Source organism: Saccopteryx bilineata, chromosome 4 (assembly GCF_036850765.1).
Source record: "Saccopteryx bilineata isolate mSacBil1 chromosome 4, mSacBil1_pri_phased_curated, whole genome shotgun sequence".
Taxonomy (NCBI): Eukaryota; Metazoa; Chordata; class Mammalia; order Chiroptera; family Emballonuridae; genus Saccopteryx; species Saccopteryx bilineata.
In genome coordinates this window covers 76532275-76551210 of record NC_089493.1, presented here as the reverse complement: position 1 = coordinate 76551210, position 18936 = coordinate 76532275, and the positions used below count along the sequence as shown (strand labels likewise).

Sequence of the window (18936 nt, the reverse complement as noted above, 5' to 3'; positions counted from 1 at the left end):
AGCCATTCTAGTGCCTGAGGCAGAGGCCATAGAGCCATCCTCAGTGCCCGGGCAAACTCTGCTCCACTGAAGTCTTGGCTGCGGGAGGGGAAGAGAGAGACAGAGAGGAAGGAAAGGGGGAGGGGTGGAGAAGCAGATGGGCGCTTCTCCTGTGTGCCTTGGCTGGGAATTGAACCCAGGACTCCTGCACGCCAGGCTGACACTCTACCACTGAACCAACCAGCCAGGGCTTTCATAGTATTTTCTAAGAATCCTTTGTATTTCTGCTGTGTCCGTTGTTACTTCTCCACCCTGGTTTCTAATTTTACTTATTTGAGTGCTTTCTCTTTTTTTCTTGGTGAGTCTTACCAAGGGTTCATCAATCTTGTTTACTTTTTCAAAGAACCAGCTCTTGGTTTCATTGATCCTCTGTATTGTTTCTTTAGTCTCTGTCATTTATTTCTGCTCTGATCTTTATTATTTCCTTCCTCTACTTCCTCTAGGCTTTACTTGCTGTTCTTTTTTCTAGTTCTTTTAGTTGTAGGATTAAGATGTTTATTTTAACTTATTCTTGCTTCTTAACGTATGCCTATAATGCTGTGAACATCTCAGGACTCTTTCAGGACTTCTTTTGCTGTGTCCCACAGATTATGAGTTGTTGTGTGCTCATTTTCATTTGTTTCAAGGAAGTTTTTTATTTCTTCCTTGATCTTATTGTTGACCCATTTGTTGTTTAATAACATGCTGTTTAGTTTTCAAGTGTTTGAGTGATTTTCAGTTTTTCTATTGTAGTTGATTTCTAGTTTCATGCCACTGTGGTCAGAGAATATGCTTGATATGGTTTTAATCTTCTTAAATTTGTTGAGAGTCGTTTTATACCCTAATACGTGGTGTATCCTAGAGAATATACCATGTGCACTTGAAAAGAATGTATATTCTGCTGCTTTAGGGTGAAAGGTTCTGAAAATATCTATTAAATCCAGTTGATCTAGTGTGTCCTTTAATTCTGCTGTTTCTTTGTTAATTTTCTTTCTTGAGGATCTTTCGTTGATGTTAGTGGGGTATTGAAATCCCCTAGGATTATAATATTGCTGTTGATCTCTCCCTTTATGTCCATCAAAGTCTGCTTTATATATTTAGGTGTTCCTATATTAGGTGCATAACTATTTATAATGGTTATCTCTTCCTGTTGGATTGCTCCCTTTATCATTATGTAGTGACCTTCTTTATCCCTTACTATATAGTCTTTGTTTTAAAGTCTATTTCGTCAGATACAAGTATTGCTACCTCAGCTATTTTTTCATTTCTATTTGCGTGAAATATTTTTTTCCATCCTTTTACTATCAGTCTATGTTTATCTTTTGTGTTGAGGTGCATCTCCTGTAGACAGCATATGTATCATTCCTGTTTTCTTATCCATTCAGCTATCCTATATCTTTTGATTGGAGCATTTAATCCATTTACATTTAAGGTTATTATTGATATGTAGTTGTTTATTGCAATTTTAAATCTATATTCCTCTTTTACTATATGTATTTTTTCCCCTGCTTTGTTCTGTCTACAGCAGGCCCCTCAACATTTTCTTTAAGCATTGCTTTGGTTGTGATGAATTTCTTGAGGTTTTTTTTTTTTGGTCTGGGAAGCTTTTTATTTCTCCTTCAATTTTAAACAATAGTCTTGCTGGATAAAGAAGTGTTGATTGTAGGTTCTTGTTCTGCATTACTTTGAGTATTTCTTGCCAATCCTGTCTGGCCTCAAGTGTTTCTGTTGAGAAGTCGGATGTCATCTTTATGAGTGTTCCTTTGTAGGTGATTGACTGTTTTTCTCTTACAACTTTTAATATTCTTTCTTTATCTCTTAGCTTTGGTATTTTGATTATGATATGTCTTGGTCTGGGTCTCTTTGGGTTCTTTTTTAATGAGGTTCTCTCTGCTTCTTGAACTTGTGTGACTCTTTCTTGCGTCAATTTAGGGAAATTTTCAGCTATAATTTCTTCAGAGAGCTTCTCTAGTCCTTGTTCTTTCTCTTCTTAAGTAACTCTTAAAGTGCGGATGTTATTTCTCTTTGTGTTGTCACAGAGCTATCTTAGACTTTCCTCAGACTTTTTAATCCTCTTTACTTTTTGCTTTTCTGCGTCTGTGCTTTCACTTGTCCTCTAAATGGCTGATTCGATCCTCTGCTTCTTCCATCCTGTATTTAAGTCCTTCTAGTGTAGTCTTCATTTCTGATATTGTATTTGTCATTTCTGTCTGGTTCTTCTTTATGATTTCTGTGTTCTTTTTGATGCTTACAGTTTCTTTATTGAGATGTTCATTAATTCCATCCATTGTAGCTTTGAGATCCTTAAGCATACTAACAATCATTATTTTATACTCTGCATCTAGTACTTTGATTGCTTCTGCTTCGTCTAAGACTTTTTTTTTTTTTTTTTTACAGAGACAGAGTCAGAGAGAGGGATAGATAGGGACAGACAGATAGGAACGGAGAGAGATGAGAAGCATCAATCATTAGTTTTTCGTTGCAACACCTTAGTTGTTCATTGATAGCTTTCTCATATGTGAACCTGGGTCCTCCGCATCCCAGTCCGATACTCTATCCACTGTGCCACCGCCTGGTCAAGCCATTCAAGGCTTTTTCAGAGGATTTCTCTCTCTCTCTCTCTCTTTCTCTCTCTCTCTCTCTCTCTCTCTATATATATATATATATATATATTTCCCCCTCCCCCAGAGAGAGGGATAGACAGGGACAGACAGACAGGAACGGAGAGATGAGAAGCATCAATTATTAGTTTTTCATTGGGCGTTGTGACACCTAGTTATTCATTGATTGCTTTCTCATATGTGCCTTGACCGCGGGCCTTCAGCAGACTGAGTAACCCCTTGCTCGAGCCAGCGACCTTGGGTTCAAGCTGGTGAGCTTTTGCTCAAACCAGATAAGCCCCTGCTCAAGCTGGTGACCTCGGGGTCTCGAACCTCGGTCCTCCGCATCCCAGTCCGATGCACTATCCACTGTGCTACCGCCTAGTCAGGCTCAGAGGATTTATCTTGTTGAAGCATATGACTTATGCTTCTCTGCCTTCCCATTATCTTCCAGTTGTGTCTTTCTCCTTTCTAATATGGATTCATTTTCTTTTTCTTTCTTTCTCTATTTTTGTTGTTGTTGTTGTTGACAGAGACAGAGAGAGGCACAGATGGGGATAGACAGACAGGAAGAGGGAGAGAGATGAGAAGAATCAGTTCTTCGTTGTGGCACCTTAGTTGTTCATTGATTGTTTTCTCATATGTGCCTTGACTGGGGGGCTACAGCAGAGTGAGTAACCCCTTGCTCAAGCCAGCAATTTTGAATTTTGGGCTTCAAACCATTGAACTTTGGCTTAAAGCCAGAGACCATGGGGACATGTCTATGATCCCACACTGAAGCCAGTGACCCTGCACTCAAGCTGGTGAGCCCGTGCTCAAGCCAGATGAGCCCAATCTCAAGCTGGTACCCTAGAGGTTTGGAACCTGGGATCTCAGCATCCCAGTGTGATGCTCTCTCCACTTCCATTGTACCCCCACCTGGTCAGGCCCTTTTATTTTTCTTGCCTCATTGCATGGCTAGAACTTCCCATAAAATGTTGAAGTGGTAAGAATAGATATCTTATTTTTGATTTTAGAAATAAAGAATTTAGTTTTTCATTATGAAATATGGTATTAGCTGTGGATTTTTCTTACATGCCTTTATTAAGGTTGAAGAAGTTCTTTTTATTCCTAGTTTGCTGGATGTTTTTATTATGAAAGGGTATTGTGTTTGATCAGATGTTTCTTATGCATCAAATGAAATGATCATATGGATTTTTTCCCTTTATTTTTTTAATGTGGTGTATTATATTGGTAGATATTATATTGATTGGTTTTCATATGTTAAATTACCCTTGCTTTCCTGGGAGATAAATCCCATTTGGTCATGATGTGTAATCCTTTTATTAAGCTGTATTTGGTTTGCTAATATTTTGTTGAGGATATGTTCCAAAGGCATAATTAACCTGTAGTTTCCTTTTCTAATTTTGTCTTTGTTTGACTTTGATATCAGAATAATGCTGGCCTCATAGATTGAGTTGGGAGATATTCCTCAGTTTTTTGAAATATCTTGAGAAGGATTTGTATTCTTTAAACATTGGGTAAAACTCAGTAGTGAAGTCATCTAGGCCTGGGCTTTTCATTGTTGAACCTTTACTATTATTATTAATTTAATATTTACTTGCTATGAGTCTTTCAGATTTTCTGGTTTTTCTTGAGTCTAGTATAGTTGTGTCTTTCTAGCAATTTGTCCATTTCATCTAGGTTATCTAATTTGTTGGTGTACACTTCATAAAATTCTCTCAAATTTTTTTTTTGTAAAATTGGTGGGGTTTTTTGTTTTGTTTTTTGGGGTAGGTTTTTTTTTGTATTTTTTCGAAGCTGGAAACGGGAGGCAGCCAGACAGACTCCCGCATGCACCCGACCGGGATCCACCCGGCACACCCACCAGGGGGCGATGCTCTGCCCATTTGGGGCAGACCAGAGCCACTCTAGCGCCTGAGGCAGAGGTCATCTTTGCTCCAATGGAGCCTCGGCTGTGGGAAGGGAAGAGAGAGAAAGAGAGGAAGGAGTGAGGGAGGGGTAGAGAAGCAGATGGGTGCTTCTTCTGTGTGCCCTGGCCGGGAATCGAACCCAGGACTTCCGCACGCCAGGCTGACGCTCTACCACTGAGCCAACCGGCCAGGGCTTGTTGTTTTTGTGTTAGGTGAGAAGAGGAGAGATAGGAGGGAAGAGGAGTCTGTATGAGGCAGACTACCATTCGGACCCAGACTGGGATCCACCTGGCAACCCCATCTGGGGGCAAGAACCAAGGTATTTTTAGCGCCGGAGGCTGACCTGTTTGGAGGAACCAAGCCATCCTTAGTGCCCGGGGCCACACTCCAACCAATCGAGCCATTGACTCTGGGAGAGGAAGAGGGAGAGAAGAAGGAAAGGGCTAGGGCATTGGTTCTCAAAGTGTGTGTCATGGTACACCAGTGCACCCTAGAAGATTTCCAGGTGCTCCCTATGGTATTCCAGAGAAATATATGTCTGTTGGGGACCAAAAAACGAACAGGGTTTTTGGAGTTTAGATTTTTGGGGTACAGAGGTGTGGGGAATTGGCTGTAAGCTGACAGTCTGCACAACCCCCTACCTCACTTGCCTGATTAGGTTGCAAAAGGCTGTTGTTAAGCTGTGGTGCTGGATTGTTTACACTACGCTCATGTTCCCCAGAAAGACTGGAGGCAAGTTTCTTCTATCCTTTGTTTGGTGTAAAGTTAAGATCTGTTAATGGCCTCACTTTTTCATATAAATAAAGCAAGATGGGGCTTTTGGGTGCAGTTTGTTCTTGCCAGCAGCAATTACAGGGTCCTCCTGATCCCGTATTTTCTTAATTTCACACCATTCCCACTCAGGACCTGGAATTACTAGCTGTGCTGGTTCACGGTGTTACATCCCAGGAGACAGACCACAGCAGACCCAAAGTGAATTTTATAAGTTTTATTGCAAACCTGCGCAGGGACTGCAGGCAACCCACGCAAGGGAGCACTGCAGCCCTGAGCTTCTAAAATGGCTCCTTTTTATAGTGTGGCTGTCTAGGCTGAGCAAGCATTATACAGAAGCTGATGTGGCTGTTAGCTATTGGCTAGGGAGGTCGTATGTTATTTCAACAGTCTTTTGTTAATTCTCCTTTTCATTTGCTATTTCATAGCCTGTGATGTTAAAATTTTAGTTTAAAATTGTTTTTTAATGTCAGAATAAATTTAATTTTGTCGTATTTATTTTTTAATTACCATAAAAGAACGCTTGGACTTTATATTTTTTCTTTAATATTTGACTTAATTATTAGAACATATTTCTCAGAAATTTGTATATAGTGCACCTACAATTTTTTGTAGGATTTTAAATGCGCCCCAACTTCAAAAAGTTTGAGAACCACTGGGCTAGGGAGAGGAGGAGGAAAGGGGCAGGGGAGAGAAGCAGATGATCACTTCTCTTGTGTGCCTGACTGGGAATCAAACCAAGGATGTCCATGTGCCATGCCAATACTCTATCTGTTGAGCTACCATCCAAGGCCAAGGTTGGTGTTAATAATTTTCCTTCTTTCATTCTTGATTATAATAGGTTGAGTCTTCTCTATCTTTTTTTTTTTTTTTTTTTTTGGCTAGTCTAAAAGTTTGTCCGTTTTTTTGATATTTTTAAAGAACCAGCTTTTGAGCTTCATTGATTTTGTTATTTTTCTTTTAAGTTAGCTGTTTGGTTTATTTCTGATTTTATTTCCTTCCTTTCACTTGTTTTAGATTTAGTTTGCTTTTTAATTTCTAATTTTTTTGTTTTATTTATTGATTTTTAGAGAGACAGGAAGAGACAGAGACTGAGAAGAATTGATTTGTTGCTCCATTTATTTATGCATTCATTGATTGATTTTTCTATGTATCCTGACCAGGGATCAAATCCATAACTTTGAAGTATTGGGGACAATGCTCTAACCAACTGGGCTACCCTGCCAGGGCCTAAAAGTAGTGTTTTACTTGCGTGTGAATGATTTGTTTTGAAAGTTTGTGAGGGTATGACTGTTCTACCCCTTTCAGAGCTAAAATTATACCTTTTACAACTCACTATTTAAATGGACAAAATCCCTTAACATTTCAGGTTTTTTCTTTACATATTCTTATCTTGCTTTCCAGAAAATACCTACTGATTATTTTTGAGTTCGGAGGATTTTTTTCTCCTCCTTTCTAGAACCTTCTTAATTTTCTCTGTGCAGAATGATCTAGCATGTTATGTAATATATATAAAGACTTTTAAAAATTATTTATAAGCCTGACCAGGTGGTGGCACAGTGGATAGAGTGTTGACCTGAGACGCTGAGGACCCAGGTTCAAAACCTGGAGGTTGCCAGCTTGAGCGTGGGGTCACTGGCTTGAGTTTAACTATAGATATAGCTCCATGGTTACTGGCTTGAGCCCAAGGTTGCTAGCTCTGCTGGAGCCCCCAGTCAAGGCACATATGAAGAAGCAATCAATGAACAACTAATGTTTTGCAACTATGGGTTGATGCTTCTCATCTCTCTCCCTTCCTGTTTGTCTCTTTTCTCTCTATCTTACCAATATATATATACTAGAAAGCCCGGCGGTCATACGAAATGACTGCTGTTCTAGATATTATAAATTGTAATTAAAATGATTTGTGCAAAGGTGTCTGCTAATTCAAACTGAATTACCCAGGGCAGGCAGCGAGGACGCTCAATTAGTGGAACTACAATGTTTCTGTACTTGCAACATTGAGAAAATCCTTTCTTGCCACGGTCAAATCGATTAGTTTCTAACTTGAAGTTTAAGGACTGACAGTGTTCGCATTTAATATTCATGTCACCAGAGGAATGCTCAAAAATTAAAGTTTCTCCGTTTGAAACTGTTTTTAATCCTTTTTGAGTTTCAGTCAGCATTACTCTGTCGTTTTTTTGCATTTCTCTCCTGCCTTTGTTCAAGGGACTCATTTTGTCGAGACAGGCTTTTTTGTCTTGCATCTGAGGCAAGCCTTGTTTCTCTATGTTCATCAGTCTCATTTTGCCAAGAAAGACGCATTTGCTCTGCGACTGAAGCAAGCCTTGTCTTTCTCTGCTCAGTGGTTTCTTTTTGTCGAGAAAGCCGTTTTTGTGCAGCTTTAGCTCCTTTTCTCTCCTCTTCAGTGCTGTATTTTCTTTTTTTTTTTTTTTTTCTTTTTTCTTTTTTTTATTTTTTTTTTTCATTTTTCTGAAGCTGGAAACAGGGAGAGACAGTCAGACAGACTCCCGCATGCGCCCGACCGGGATCCACCCGGCACGCCCACCAGGGGCGGTGCTCTGCCCACCAGGGGGCGATGCTCTGCCCATCCTGGGCGTCGCCATATTGCGACCAGAGCCACTCTAGCGCCTGAGGCAGAGGCCACAGAGCCATGCCCAGCGCCCGGGCCATCTTTGCTCCCATGGAGCCTTGGCTGCGGGAGGGGAAGAGAGAGACAGAGAGGAAAGCGCGGCGGAGGGGTGGAGAAGCAAATGGATGCTTCTCCTATGTGCCCTGGCCAGGAATCGAACCCGGGTCCTCCGCACGCTAGGCCGACGCTCTACCGCTGAGCCAACCGGCCAGGGCCAGTGCTGTATTTTCTAGGAGGCATTCTTAAAAGAAATTACGTTAAGACGTAGTTTTTATGTAAGACAGATGATTGCCAATGCAAACAAATGTTCACCTTCCCCCTGACCCACTCAATTGCTCAATTTGCGTTCAGCCGTGGCAACTTCACCCCATTGGCTAGTACAGTTACGCAAGCAATCAATAAGCTATCGGCGACAAACAGACACTTAAGCCGTGTATAATAAAGATATATATTGATTAAAAATAACCTTTTGAAAAATTTACTTTTTGGAATTTTCTAAGGAGTGCTGAACTGAAGACAAAAGGAATTAAGACATTTATGCAATGTAAGTAGGGTTATTTTAAGTAAATAATACATGCCTTGAATGATAACTCCCTTTAGAAGTTAATAACATTGACTCTTTGGGAGAAAAAGCAATATTTATTTCATTTGGGGATAGCAGTTAAAGCTGAGCATCATTTGGTGATGGGGAATAAATTATTTGGTACATATTTTGGGACTCCTGGTGAATCCCTTGAGTTTGGAGGTTTTGGGGCTTTTTTGTTTGTTGTTCAAGTAGATACAGCAATTAGTGTGGTGTGGTGTGGTATGGTATGGTAGTATAAAGTTTTTATATATGTGTGTTTTTGACTTTTATTCTGTGACCATTATGTTGAATTAGTAAAGACACTTCTTAAGCCTGCTAATTATTAGTAAATACCCTAACCTTTGCCAGGAATTTCTACATCTTCAGGAGTAGAATGCTTAGATTTTCTGTGAATGATTTCACTGTTGTGAGTAGTTTTATTGTTCTCCATACTTTATAGTCTTTTCTTTTTTCATTTTGAGCCTCAGAATGGTAAGATGAATGTCGTCTTTATACAACTGAAAAAAAGAGTTGTGGAAAAAAAAAGAGTTGTGACTGTTGCTTAACTATGATTGAGGTATAGGATTAGAATTCGTATCTCTTAATTCCTAGTTTAGTAGTTTTGTGTTCTGTTTCACAGATTCTAACTACAGTACTTCTAAGTCTTGGAACAGTTTTGCCAATTATTAATATTCTCATCTATAAAATGAGAGAGTTCAAATAGATTGCTTTATATATTTTTTTAAATGGGATTCAAAGTTTAAAGTATCATTAATATGATAAGATGCAATCCTGCAAAATGATTTAACTTCATGTTACACTTGTATGATTGTTGATTATTAGAATTCTGCTTGTGGAATTGATTTATTCATGGAGAGGGGTTTTTTTCACTACAATTTGAGTTCTAGAGGGCAAAAACTTTACCTATCTTGTTTACTATTTACTAATTATTTCCTAGCCCAGTGCCTTGAATGTGGTATGTGCTTAATAAATATTTGTTGAATGAGTGAATGAATGATTCAGTGAATGATAATGTCAGCATGGGTGGAGGCAGCATAGTGCTGTGGAAAGAACATGCCCACTCTGGTGTTTCATCATAGGTAGTATTCAGAAGTTGTTGGGAAGGTTACTTGGGATAATATATAGTATAAAGTTCAAAGTACAGTGCCTTTCACTTAAAATGTAAATTTCTTATTTCAGTCCCTTAGAGACCTGGACTTTTTTTAACCAAAAAAATTTTATTATATAAGCAGGGGAAAAATGGGTATGCTAGATTAATTTTAATAATCCTTGTTATTTTTCTCTTACAGTTTTACATGTGGCACCCATAAAAGATGAGGCTGAGAACACGGAAAGCTTCTCAGCAAACAAATCAAATCCAAACACAACGCACTGCCAGAGCAAAGAGGAAATATTCAGAGGTTGATGATAGCCTACCTTCAGGAGGAGAAAAACCACCGAAGAATGAAACCGGCTTGTTGTCTTCAATTAAAAAATTCATTAAAGGAAGCACACCCAAGGTAATAGTTTTACCTTGTACTTAAATCATTAAACTTTAGTGTTTTTTTTTTTTTTAATTGATTTTAGAGAGAGGAAGGGAGAGGAAGGGAGACACAGAAACATCAATATGATCCTGTATGTGCCCTGATCGGGGATTGAACCAGCAACCTCTGGTCTTCAAGACGATGCTCTAACTGAGCTATCCGGCCCTGGCTAGTTTGTTTTATATTAAGCACATGAAGATGAGAAATCTGTTATTGCTAGAACCCACTTTAAGGGAATGTGCTATTATTTTAAGAGTATTAACATACAAAATATTTAATGACCGTTTAAGAAAACATTATTTAGTATACTTAACTGATCCACTTAGTCATTTGGGTTTTTTTTTCACCATAGTTTGTTTTACTTGAGTTTTCTTTTTCTTTTCGTTTTGTGTGTGTGTGTGTGTGAGAGAGAGAGAGAGAGAGAGAGACACACAGTAAGGGAGAAAGACTAGAAACATCAACTTTCTGTGGCACCTTAGCTGTCATTGATAGCTTTCTAATATGTGCCTTGACTGGGTGGATCCAGCCAAGCCATTGACGCCTTGCTCAGGCTGACCTTTAAGCCAGCGACCTTTGGGTTCAAGCCAGTGACCATAGGGTCATGTCTATGATTCCACACTCAAGCCAGCGACCTTGGTGTTTTGTACCTGGGTCCTCAGCATCCCAGGCTGATACTCTATCCACTGTGCCACCACCTGGTCAGGATTGAGTTTTCTTTTACTCACATTTTTTTCGTTTTATTTTATTAATTATTATTATTATTTTTTAAACAAAATCAGAGAGAGAGTCAGAGAGAGGGATAGATAGGGACAGATAGACAGGAACAGAGAGAGATGAGAAGCATCAATCATCAATTTTTCGTGGTGACACCTTAGTTGTTCATTGATTGCTTTCTCATATGTGCCTTGACCGCGGGCCTTCAGCAGACCGAGTAACCCCTTGCTCAAGCCAGTGACTTTGGGTCCAAGCTGGTGAGCTTTTGCTTAAACCAGATGAGCCCACGCTCAAGCTGGTGACCTCGGGGTCTTGAACCTGGATCCTTCTGCATCCCAGTCCGACGCTCTATCCACTGCGCCATCACCTGGTCAGGCACATATTTTTCATTTTAAAGAAAAGGTAAAGTTTCTTAATATTATTAATACTTTTCTTACTTAAGGAGATCTGTCTATCTGAATTCTAACATTTGTGCAGTGACAATGTAATATTTCATTAAAGAGAAAACAAAGTTTTTAAAGAATGATGCAAACCAGGAATCAGATACTCCAGATTCATACTCGGGACCAACTTAAGAATGATCTAAGGAAAGTCATTTACCTATCTGAACTCAGGAAGACAGTAAAATGGGACCAACTGTTTTGTCTATATCAGAGTTGTTTTCTGATGGAACAGATGAAAAGCATGTTGAGAAATTTAATGCATTCTATAAATGGTTGATGTTATTAATATTGTAAATAGATTATATCACTGTTTACTATGCCTGTGTTTTTTGGTTGTGATTATTTTATTTGATAAATTTTCATTATAATGTAAATTTATTACAGTGGTATCTTGAGATATGAACAGACCAATATATGAATTTTTTAAGATATGAGCTGCTATTCAGTCTGTATTTTTGTTCGAGATCCAAGTGAAATTCTGAAATACGAGTCGTGATTTGGGAAGCTACCACTAGTTGGCGCCTTGGCGCATGGGTCCAGTATTGGCGGATTGATATATGAGTTGACTGACTTACAAACTCAGTTACAGAACGAATTAAATTAGTACCTCAAGGTACCACTGTAGTTTGATAAATAGAAAAATAAATTACTGTTGCTACTTATTCATAGTGGTAGATTTTGTTGTCATTACTTAACCTTCTTGTTAAGTGGCTTCACTGGAATTGAAACCCATGTATTGATTTCAGAGCTTATACTTTTAACCACTGTACACTGCTGCCTCTCAATAAGCAACAGTGCTGAGATTTAAACCCAGGTGCATTTGACAGGGATACTTATGCTCTTTCTCCTATACCATTCTGTCCCAAAGTAGTTAGATACTCTCTTTACAGCATTACCTATTGTGTATGATTGAAATTATTCTTTCTTTTTTTTGACAGAGACAAAGTCAGAGAGAGAGACCAATACGGACAGACAGACAGACAGACAGGAAGGGAGAGAGATGGGAAGTGTCAATTCTTTGTTGTGGCACTTAGTTGTTCATTGATTGCTTTCTTATGTGTGCCTTGCCTGGGGGCTACAGCAGAGCAAGTGACCCCTAGCTCAAGCCAGTGACCTTGGGGGTCATAACTGTGATTCCATGCTCAAGCTGATGAGCCTTCACTTAAGCCAAATGAGCCTGTGCTCAAGCCGGGGACCTTGGGGTCTCCAACCTGTGTCTTTCGCGTCCAGTCTGATGCTCTATCCACTGCGCCACCTCTTGGTCAGGCCAACTTCTGTTCTTTTAGGCAGTTCTAGGAATAAGTGAAAATTGCTAAAAATTTAGAGCACATTATACAATTCAGTATTTCAATCACATGGAAATTTAGTGGATCCTGGGAAAGGATCTGAATTGTGAAGATGCTGTAATTATACTTGTGTATTGTAACTGCATTAATAAATACTCTTATGACACTCAAAATTTTTCTGTTTTTTACCAACATTAGATATCCTATTTTGTTTCTCCTGTATTTGAAAAGTGAGAAAGTAGATCATACCATATTTTGTCCTTTTTATTTTTGAGGTAGAATTGACATACATTACATGGTTTCAGCTATACAATGAAATGATTTGATATTTGTAGGTACTGTGAAATGACCATCACAGTAAGTCTAGTTAACATTCCTTACCATACATAGTTCCAGAGGTTTTATTTTCTTATAAGAACTTTAAAGATTTATTCTTCTACCCACTCTCAGATATGCAATATAGTATTATTAACTATTAACTAACAGATATGCAATATAGTATATATCCACCATGCTGTACTTTATATATTGATGATTTTTTATTTTATTACTAGAATTTGTACCTTTTGACTCCCTTCACTCATTTCTCCTCCCATCCCACCCCTATCTTTGGCAACCACTGGTCTATCTCTATGAGCTAGATTTTATTTGTTTTTTAACTTTTAGATTCCACTTATAAGTGAGTTCATATAGTATTGGTCCTCCTCTGTCTGACTTACTTTATTTATTTAGTATAATGCCCTCAAAGTCCATCCATGTTTTTGCATATGGCAAGATTTTATTATTTTTTTATGAGTGAATAATATTGCGTTGCATATTATGACACATTTTCTTTATTCATCAATTGATGAACCATTTAGGTTGTTTCCATTTGTTGGCGATTGTGAATGATGCAATGAACATGATCGGGGTGCATATCATATTTTATCATTTTGAAAGTGTAACCTATAAAGCAGAATGATTATTCAATGACTGTTTTTCCTTTTATATCTTAAGGAAGAGAGAGAAAATCCTTCAAAACGGAGTAGAATTGAACGTGATATAGATAATAATCTCATCACATCAACACCAAGAGCAGGAGGAAAACCTAACAAACAGATATCTCGAGTAAGACGGAAAAGTCAAGTAAATGGAGGTTTGTTAATACTTAGATAATTGCTTTATTAGGTGTAGGCAGAAATCTCACCCAGTATGTTTATTTTGTTTTTAAAAATCTACTTTAATCAATTTCTGCTTTGTTATTTTTAATCTCCTTTGTATTAAATATTAGTAGCATGAAATGAAATAAAAATTTACCTTAATATAAATCTGCTTTGATGAATTAAAATGACAGGCAGAACAGTTAGCTTTATACTGTTTAGCATGAAAAGGTATATGGAGCAACATTTTTTACTTCAAATAAATTTATTTCTTAAAGCAATAATATACTGCTCACAATTCATTTTTAAATATCCTCTAATTTTTGTGAGCAGTATAGTTGTGACTTAATTTGTATATATACAAATTTGAAATAGGTACTTAATATGTACAAAGAATTTGTTTCTTGGTCATGGAATTTCAGAGCTCAGAATGGGGTTGGATCACTCAGGCCAATTTTTTTTCAACTAGGGGTGGTTTTGTCCTCCCAGGCAACATTTGTCAGTATCTGGAGACCTTTTTGAGGGAATACTCAAAACAGCCTATTGAGGGGGATGTTGCTAAATACCTGCAGGCCATCTTCCCACAACAAAGAATTATTCAGCCCAAAGGTCAATAATGTTGCTGTTGATAAACCCTATTCAAATGCCTCAAAGTCAAAAAAGGAGAAAAACAAGGACAAGCAGAGAAATCTCTAAAGAATAACACTTAATAGCATAGAATACTGCCTTTTAACAAATGCTATTTTATTTATTTATTTATTTTTTTTACAGAGGCAGAGATAGACAGGGACAGACAGACAGGAACGGAGAGAGATGAGAAGCATCAATCATTAGTTTCTCGTTGCGCGTTGCGACTTCTTAGTTGTTCATTGCTTGCCCTCTCACATGTGCCTTGACCGTGGGCCTTCAGCAGACCAAGTAACCCCCTGCTGGAGCCAGCGACCTTGGGTCCAAGCTGGTGAGCTCTTTGCTCAAGCCAGATGAGCCCGCGCTCAAGCTGGCAACCTTGGGGTCTCAAACCTAAGTCCTTCCGCATCCCAGTCCGATGCTCCATCCACTGCGCCACCACCTGGTCAGGCAACAAATGCTATTTTAAATGCAACAATATTATTTCTTAGCTTTTTCCTCTCAATGCAGTGATGTATATCTATTGTTGGAATTGACCAGTTGGGAAAAATGGGACAACATAATAAGTTAAAAGAGCTATATAGCAAAGAAGGAAAGAAAGGAGGTAGATAGTAAGGTTGTGGTAGGTCTAGGATGATTAATGAAAATAATTTGTTTGAATTTGTTTTTTAAATATTTTTCAAAAACCCATGGAAAATTTTTTATTCACAAGAAACAGCCTGACCAGGCAGTGGCGCAGTGGATAGAGCATCAGCCTGGTACACAGACATCCAGGATTCAATCCCAGATCAGGGCACATGGGAGAAGTGACCATCTGCTTCTTCCTCCATCCTTTTCCCCTTCTCTCTCTCTTCCTTTCTTGCAGCCAGTGGCTTGATTGGTTCAAGTGTCAGCCTGGCAGTGAGGATAGATAGCTCTGTTGGTCCTAGTGTAGGCCTTAGGTGCTGAGTATATCTTGGCTGATTTGAACATCAGCCCCAGACGGGGTTGCCGGGTAGATCCTAATCAGAGCTCATGTGGCAGATCCCTCCCGCCCCACTTATAAAAGAAAAAGAAAACTGGTTATTCCCCCCTCCCTTTTTTTTGTGTGACAGAGATAGAGAGAAGGATAGAAAGGGACAGACAGGAAGGGAGAGAGATGAGAAGCATCAATTCTTTGTTGCGGCTCCTTAGTTTCCTTAGTTATTTTCTTTCTTTCTCATGTGCCTTGACCTGGGGGCTACAGCAGAGCAAGTAACCCCTTGCTCAAACCAGCAACCTTGGGCTTCAGGCCAGTGACCTTTGGGCTCAAGCCAGCAACCATGGTGTCATGTCTATGATCCCACGCTCAAGCCAGTGACCCTATGCTCAAGCCGAATGACCTTGGAGTTTCTAACCTGGGTCCCCTGCATCCCAGTTCAACACTACTCACAGTGCCACCACTTGGTCAGGCTGGTTATTCTTTCTAACCATTTGAAGTGGTGCCTTGATATCCATAAGTAATTTTTGACATTGCTCCTACATAGTGTTTTGCTTCAATAGAGCTATGTTGTTATTATTCATTAGCAATAGACTGGAGGTAGGGTTTTGTGAAGTAGGTAGCATCCCAAAATGTAAAGAAAGACAAAAGTTTGCATTTGTGTTTTTGATATCGAAACTTGCTTTATTTATAGTTTATTTCATTCTCTATTACCCTGTGTTAGTTTGAAGGCTTTCAGTCTGTATAATTCTGGATGTAAATGTATAGTATGTAAATTTATAGTTGACCCTTGAACAACACGGCGGTTGGGGTGCCAACACCCTGCACAGTTGAAAATTCAGATAAACTTTTGACTCCCCAAAACTTTAATTGTCCCTCAGTATCTACAGGGGATGGTTCTGGGACCCGCATAGATACAAAATCTTCCGATTGTCAGGTCCCTTACATTAAATGGCATAGAATAGTGCATACAGTTGGCCCTCTGTATCTGGATGCCCAACCACAGACTGAAAATATTATTTTCAATATTATAGTATATAATAAAAACTATTGAATCTGTGGGTGTGAAATCTGGGGATACAGAGGGCCAGCTGTGTATTTATTGAAAAAAATCCAAGTTTAAGTGGACCAACATAGTTCAAATGTATGTTCAAGGGTCAACTGTACTCTGAAAAACTCATTGAATTTTAGGATTTAAAAAGTATTATAAATAAATTTGTAGTAAGATCATTTGACTTACATGTGATTTACCTCAAGATATCTTTAAATAATGATCTTTCCTAACATTAATGACAGTTACTATTCATGAAATATTTTGAGGGGAAAAATAGTTTTTACAATGAATTGTTTAGAACAGATTTCTGAAAGTCATGTTTTCTAGTTTGCAACTTTTTTCCCCTTTCTTTCTTAGAAGCTGGTAGTTATGAAAAGACAAATCAACATGTAAAACAAAATGGAAAATTAGAAGATAACTCTTCTGGCAGTCCTCCTAGGACTACATTATTGGGGACCATATTTTCTCCTGTCTTCAACTTTTTTTCACCAGCAAATAAAAATGGTAAGTATGAAGCATTAACTGTAATTAGTGTTTAAAAAGTTTATGGTTTTCTTAGTTTTTAAAAGACCTATTTGATTTTAGTGGCATATTTGTCAGCATCTTGTATTTGTTTTTAGCCTTGTTAAAAAATATGCAGGTCCTAAAAGGTGTTTTTTTTTAAGTGACTGAAATAAATATAGAAGATGTTTAATTCTATTGAAGTGAATGAACTTTTACTATCTGAAAAGATGGATGATAAACTTTGGGCTGGAGGGAAAGTTTGATTTTTTGGTTGTTGTTGGTTTGACTTCTGTAATCCTTGTAATCCTTACAGTGTGTACAGGAAAGAATCTAGAAGCATTTTTAGTATTTGAGTTTAATAAAATAGAATTTTAAAAATATTTTAAGTGAATTGAAAGTAGTACATTTTTTGTAACACAGTTTATTTTTATCATCATTTGTTTGATTTTTTTGCCCCTTAGGAATCTTCATTGTAGACAAATAGTAAAACTACCCTAATTCAATTAAATTGATGGTTTTCGTTATATAATACTTTTGCAAAAGAATCTAAGAAGATTTCTTTCTTTTTCTTATTTTCACAGGAGAGAGACAAAGACAGCCAGGAAGTGAGAGAAATGAGAAGCATCAACTCATAGTTATAGCACTTTTGTTGTTCATTGATTGCTTTCTCATACATGCCTTGACTAGGGAGCTCCAGCTGAGTCAGCGACCCCTTGTTCAAGCCAGTGATCTTGAGCTCAAGCCAGCAACCATGGGATCATGTCTATGATCCCATGCTCAAGCCGGTGACCTTGGGGTTTCAAACCTAGGTCCTCAGCATCCCAGGTCTATGCTCTATCCTCTGTGCTACCACTTGGTCAGACAAAATAGAAAAAAATGACTTCTGGAGGATATCATTAAAAAATGGAAAAAGTTTGGTGTCATTCCATAATGGAAGAAGAATTGGGTGGCACAGCTAGATGATGGCTGTGTATAATGAGGAAACTAATATCAGATTTAATAAGATGGAATCTTGTTGAGAATTTGTTCTTATGTCTGAATAAAAAGGTGTCCCCATGGTTAGGGGAACAATTAGCTCTGTTTTAAGAATCCCAGCTGCCCGCAATGGCTAGGATTCTTAGTACTAAAAAGATCAGGAGCTGTTTGAGGATAATGAATATATATAATACCTAAGACATCGTAAGCACTTAATAAAAGATACTTGCTTTAATGTGAAGAAGTTTTATAGTCAACAATACTGTATCATATACTTCAGAGTTGCTAAGAGAATAGATCTTAAATGTTCTAGTTACAAAAAAATGATAATTATGTTGTAGGATAGAGGTGTTAGCTAACAGAAGTTGGTAATCATATATAAATCAATCTATACACTAGAAACTTACAGTGTCTGATCTGTGGTGGCACAGTGAATAAAGTGTCGATTTGGAACTCTGAGGTTGCTGGTTCAAATCCCTGGGCTTGCCTGGTCAAGGCACATATAGGAAGCAACTCCTACAAGTTGATGCTTCCCATTTCTCCCTCCTCTTTCCCTCCCTCTCTCTCCTCTCTCTCTCAAAGTTGATAAATAAAATTAAAAAAAGAGACAGTGTTATATGTCAGTTATATCTCAAAAAATAAAGTTCTAAATTATGACTGATTATAAATGGGTGTTTCTAAACTATTTAAACACTCTTAAAAACCTTATTTACAGCCTGACCTGTGGTGGCGCAGTGGATAAAGCGTTGATCTAGAATGCTGAGGTTGCCGGTTCAAAACCCCGGACTTGCCCGGTCAAGGCACATACGGGAGTTGATGCTTCCTGTTCCCCCCTCCTTAGCTCTGTTTCTCTTTTTCTTTCTCCTTCCTCAGTAAAGTAAATAAATAAGTAACTTAAAAAATAAAAAACCTTATTTACAAATATACTACTCAAGCTTATAATAGTCTCTTTATTCCTCATGGCTTGAAATGTCTGAAAGAAACTCATTAAACAATGGTATCCTCAGCTTTGTTTCTGTTGTATTTAATTTTTCTAAATATTTATGGGTTTTAATTTTTATTGAAATATATTTGACATATAACATTGTATAAATTTAAAGTATACAACATGTTGACTTGGTACATTTATACATTGTAATATGATAGCTATTATAGCGATAATTAGCATTGCTATGTTGTTCCATAATTACCTT

At 38.0% G+C, this 18936-nt stretch overlaps 1 protein-coding gene across 4 annotated transcripts in view; it reads left to right on the top strand.

Moving 5' to 3' along the window:
• Positions 1-18936, top strand: part of CTDSPL2 (CTD small phosphatase like 2) — an 85979-nt gene that overhangs the window by 34189 nt on the left and 32854 nt on the right. For 3 of the 4 annotated variants that reach the window (XM_066276610.1, XM_066276611.1, XM_066276609.1), the window contains 3 exons: positions 9810-10019; positions 13483-13621; positions 16622-16768. In XM_066276610.1, coding sequence (XP_066132707.1) covers positions 9834-10019; positions 13483-13621; positions 16622-16768 — 472 coding nt within the window. In that variant the 5' untranslated portion in view covers positions 9810-9833. The remainder of the gene's footprint in view (positions 1-9809; positions 10020-13482; positions 13622-16621; positions 16769-18936) is intronic. The other variant, XM_066276612.1, reaches the window with a different exon arrangement.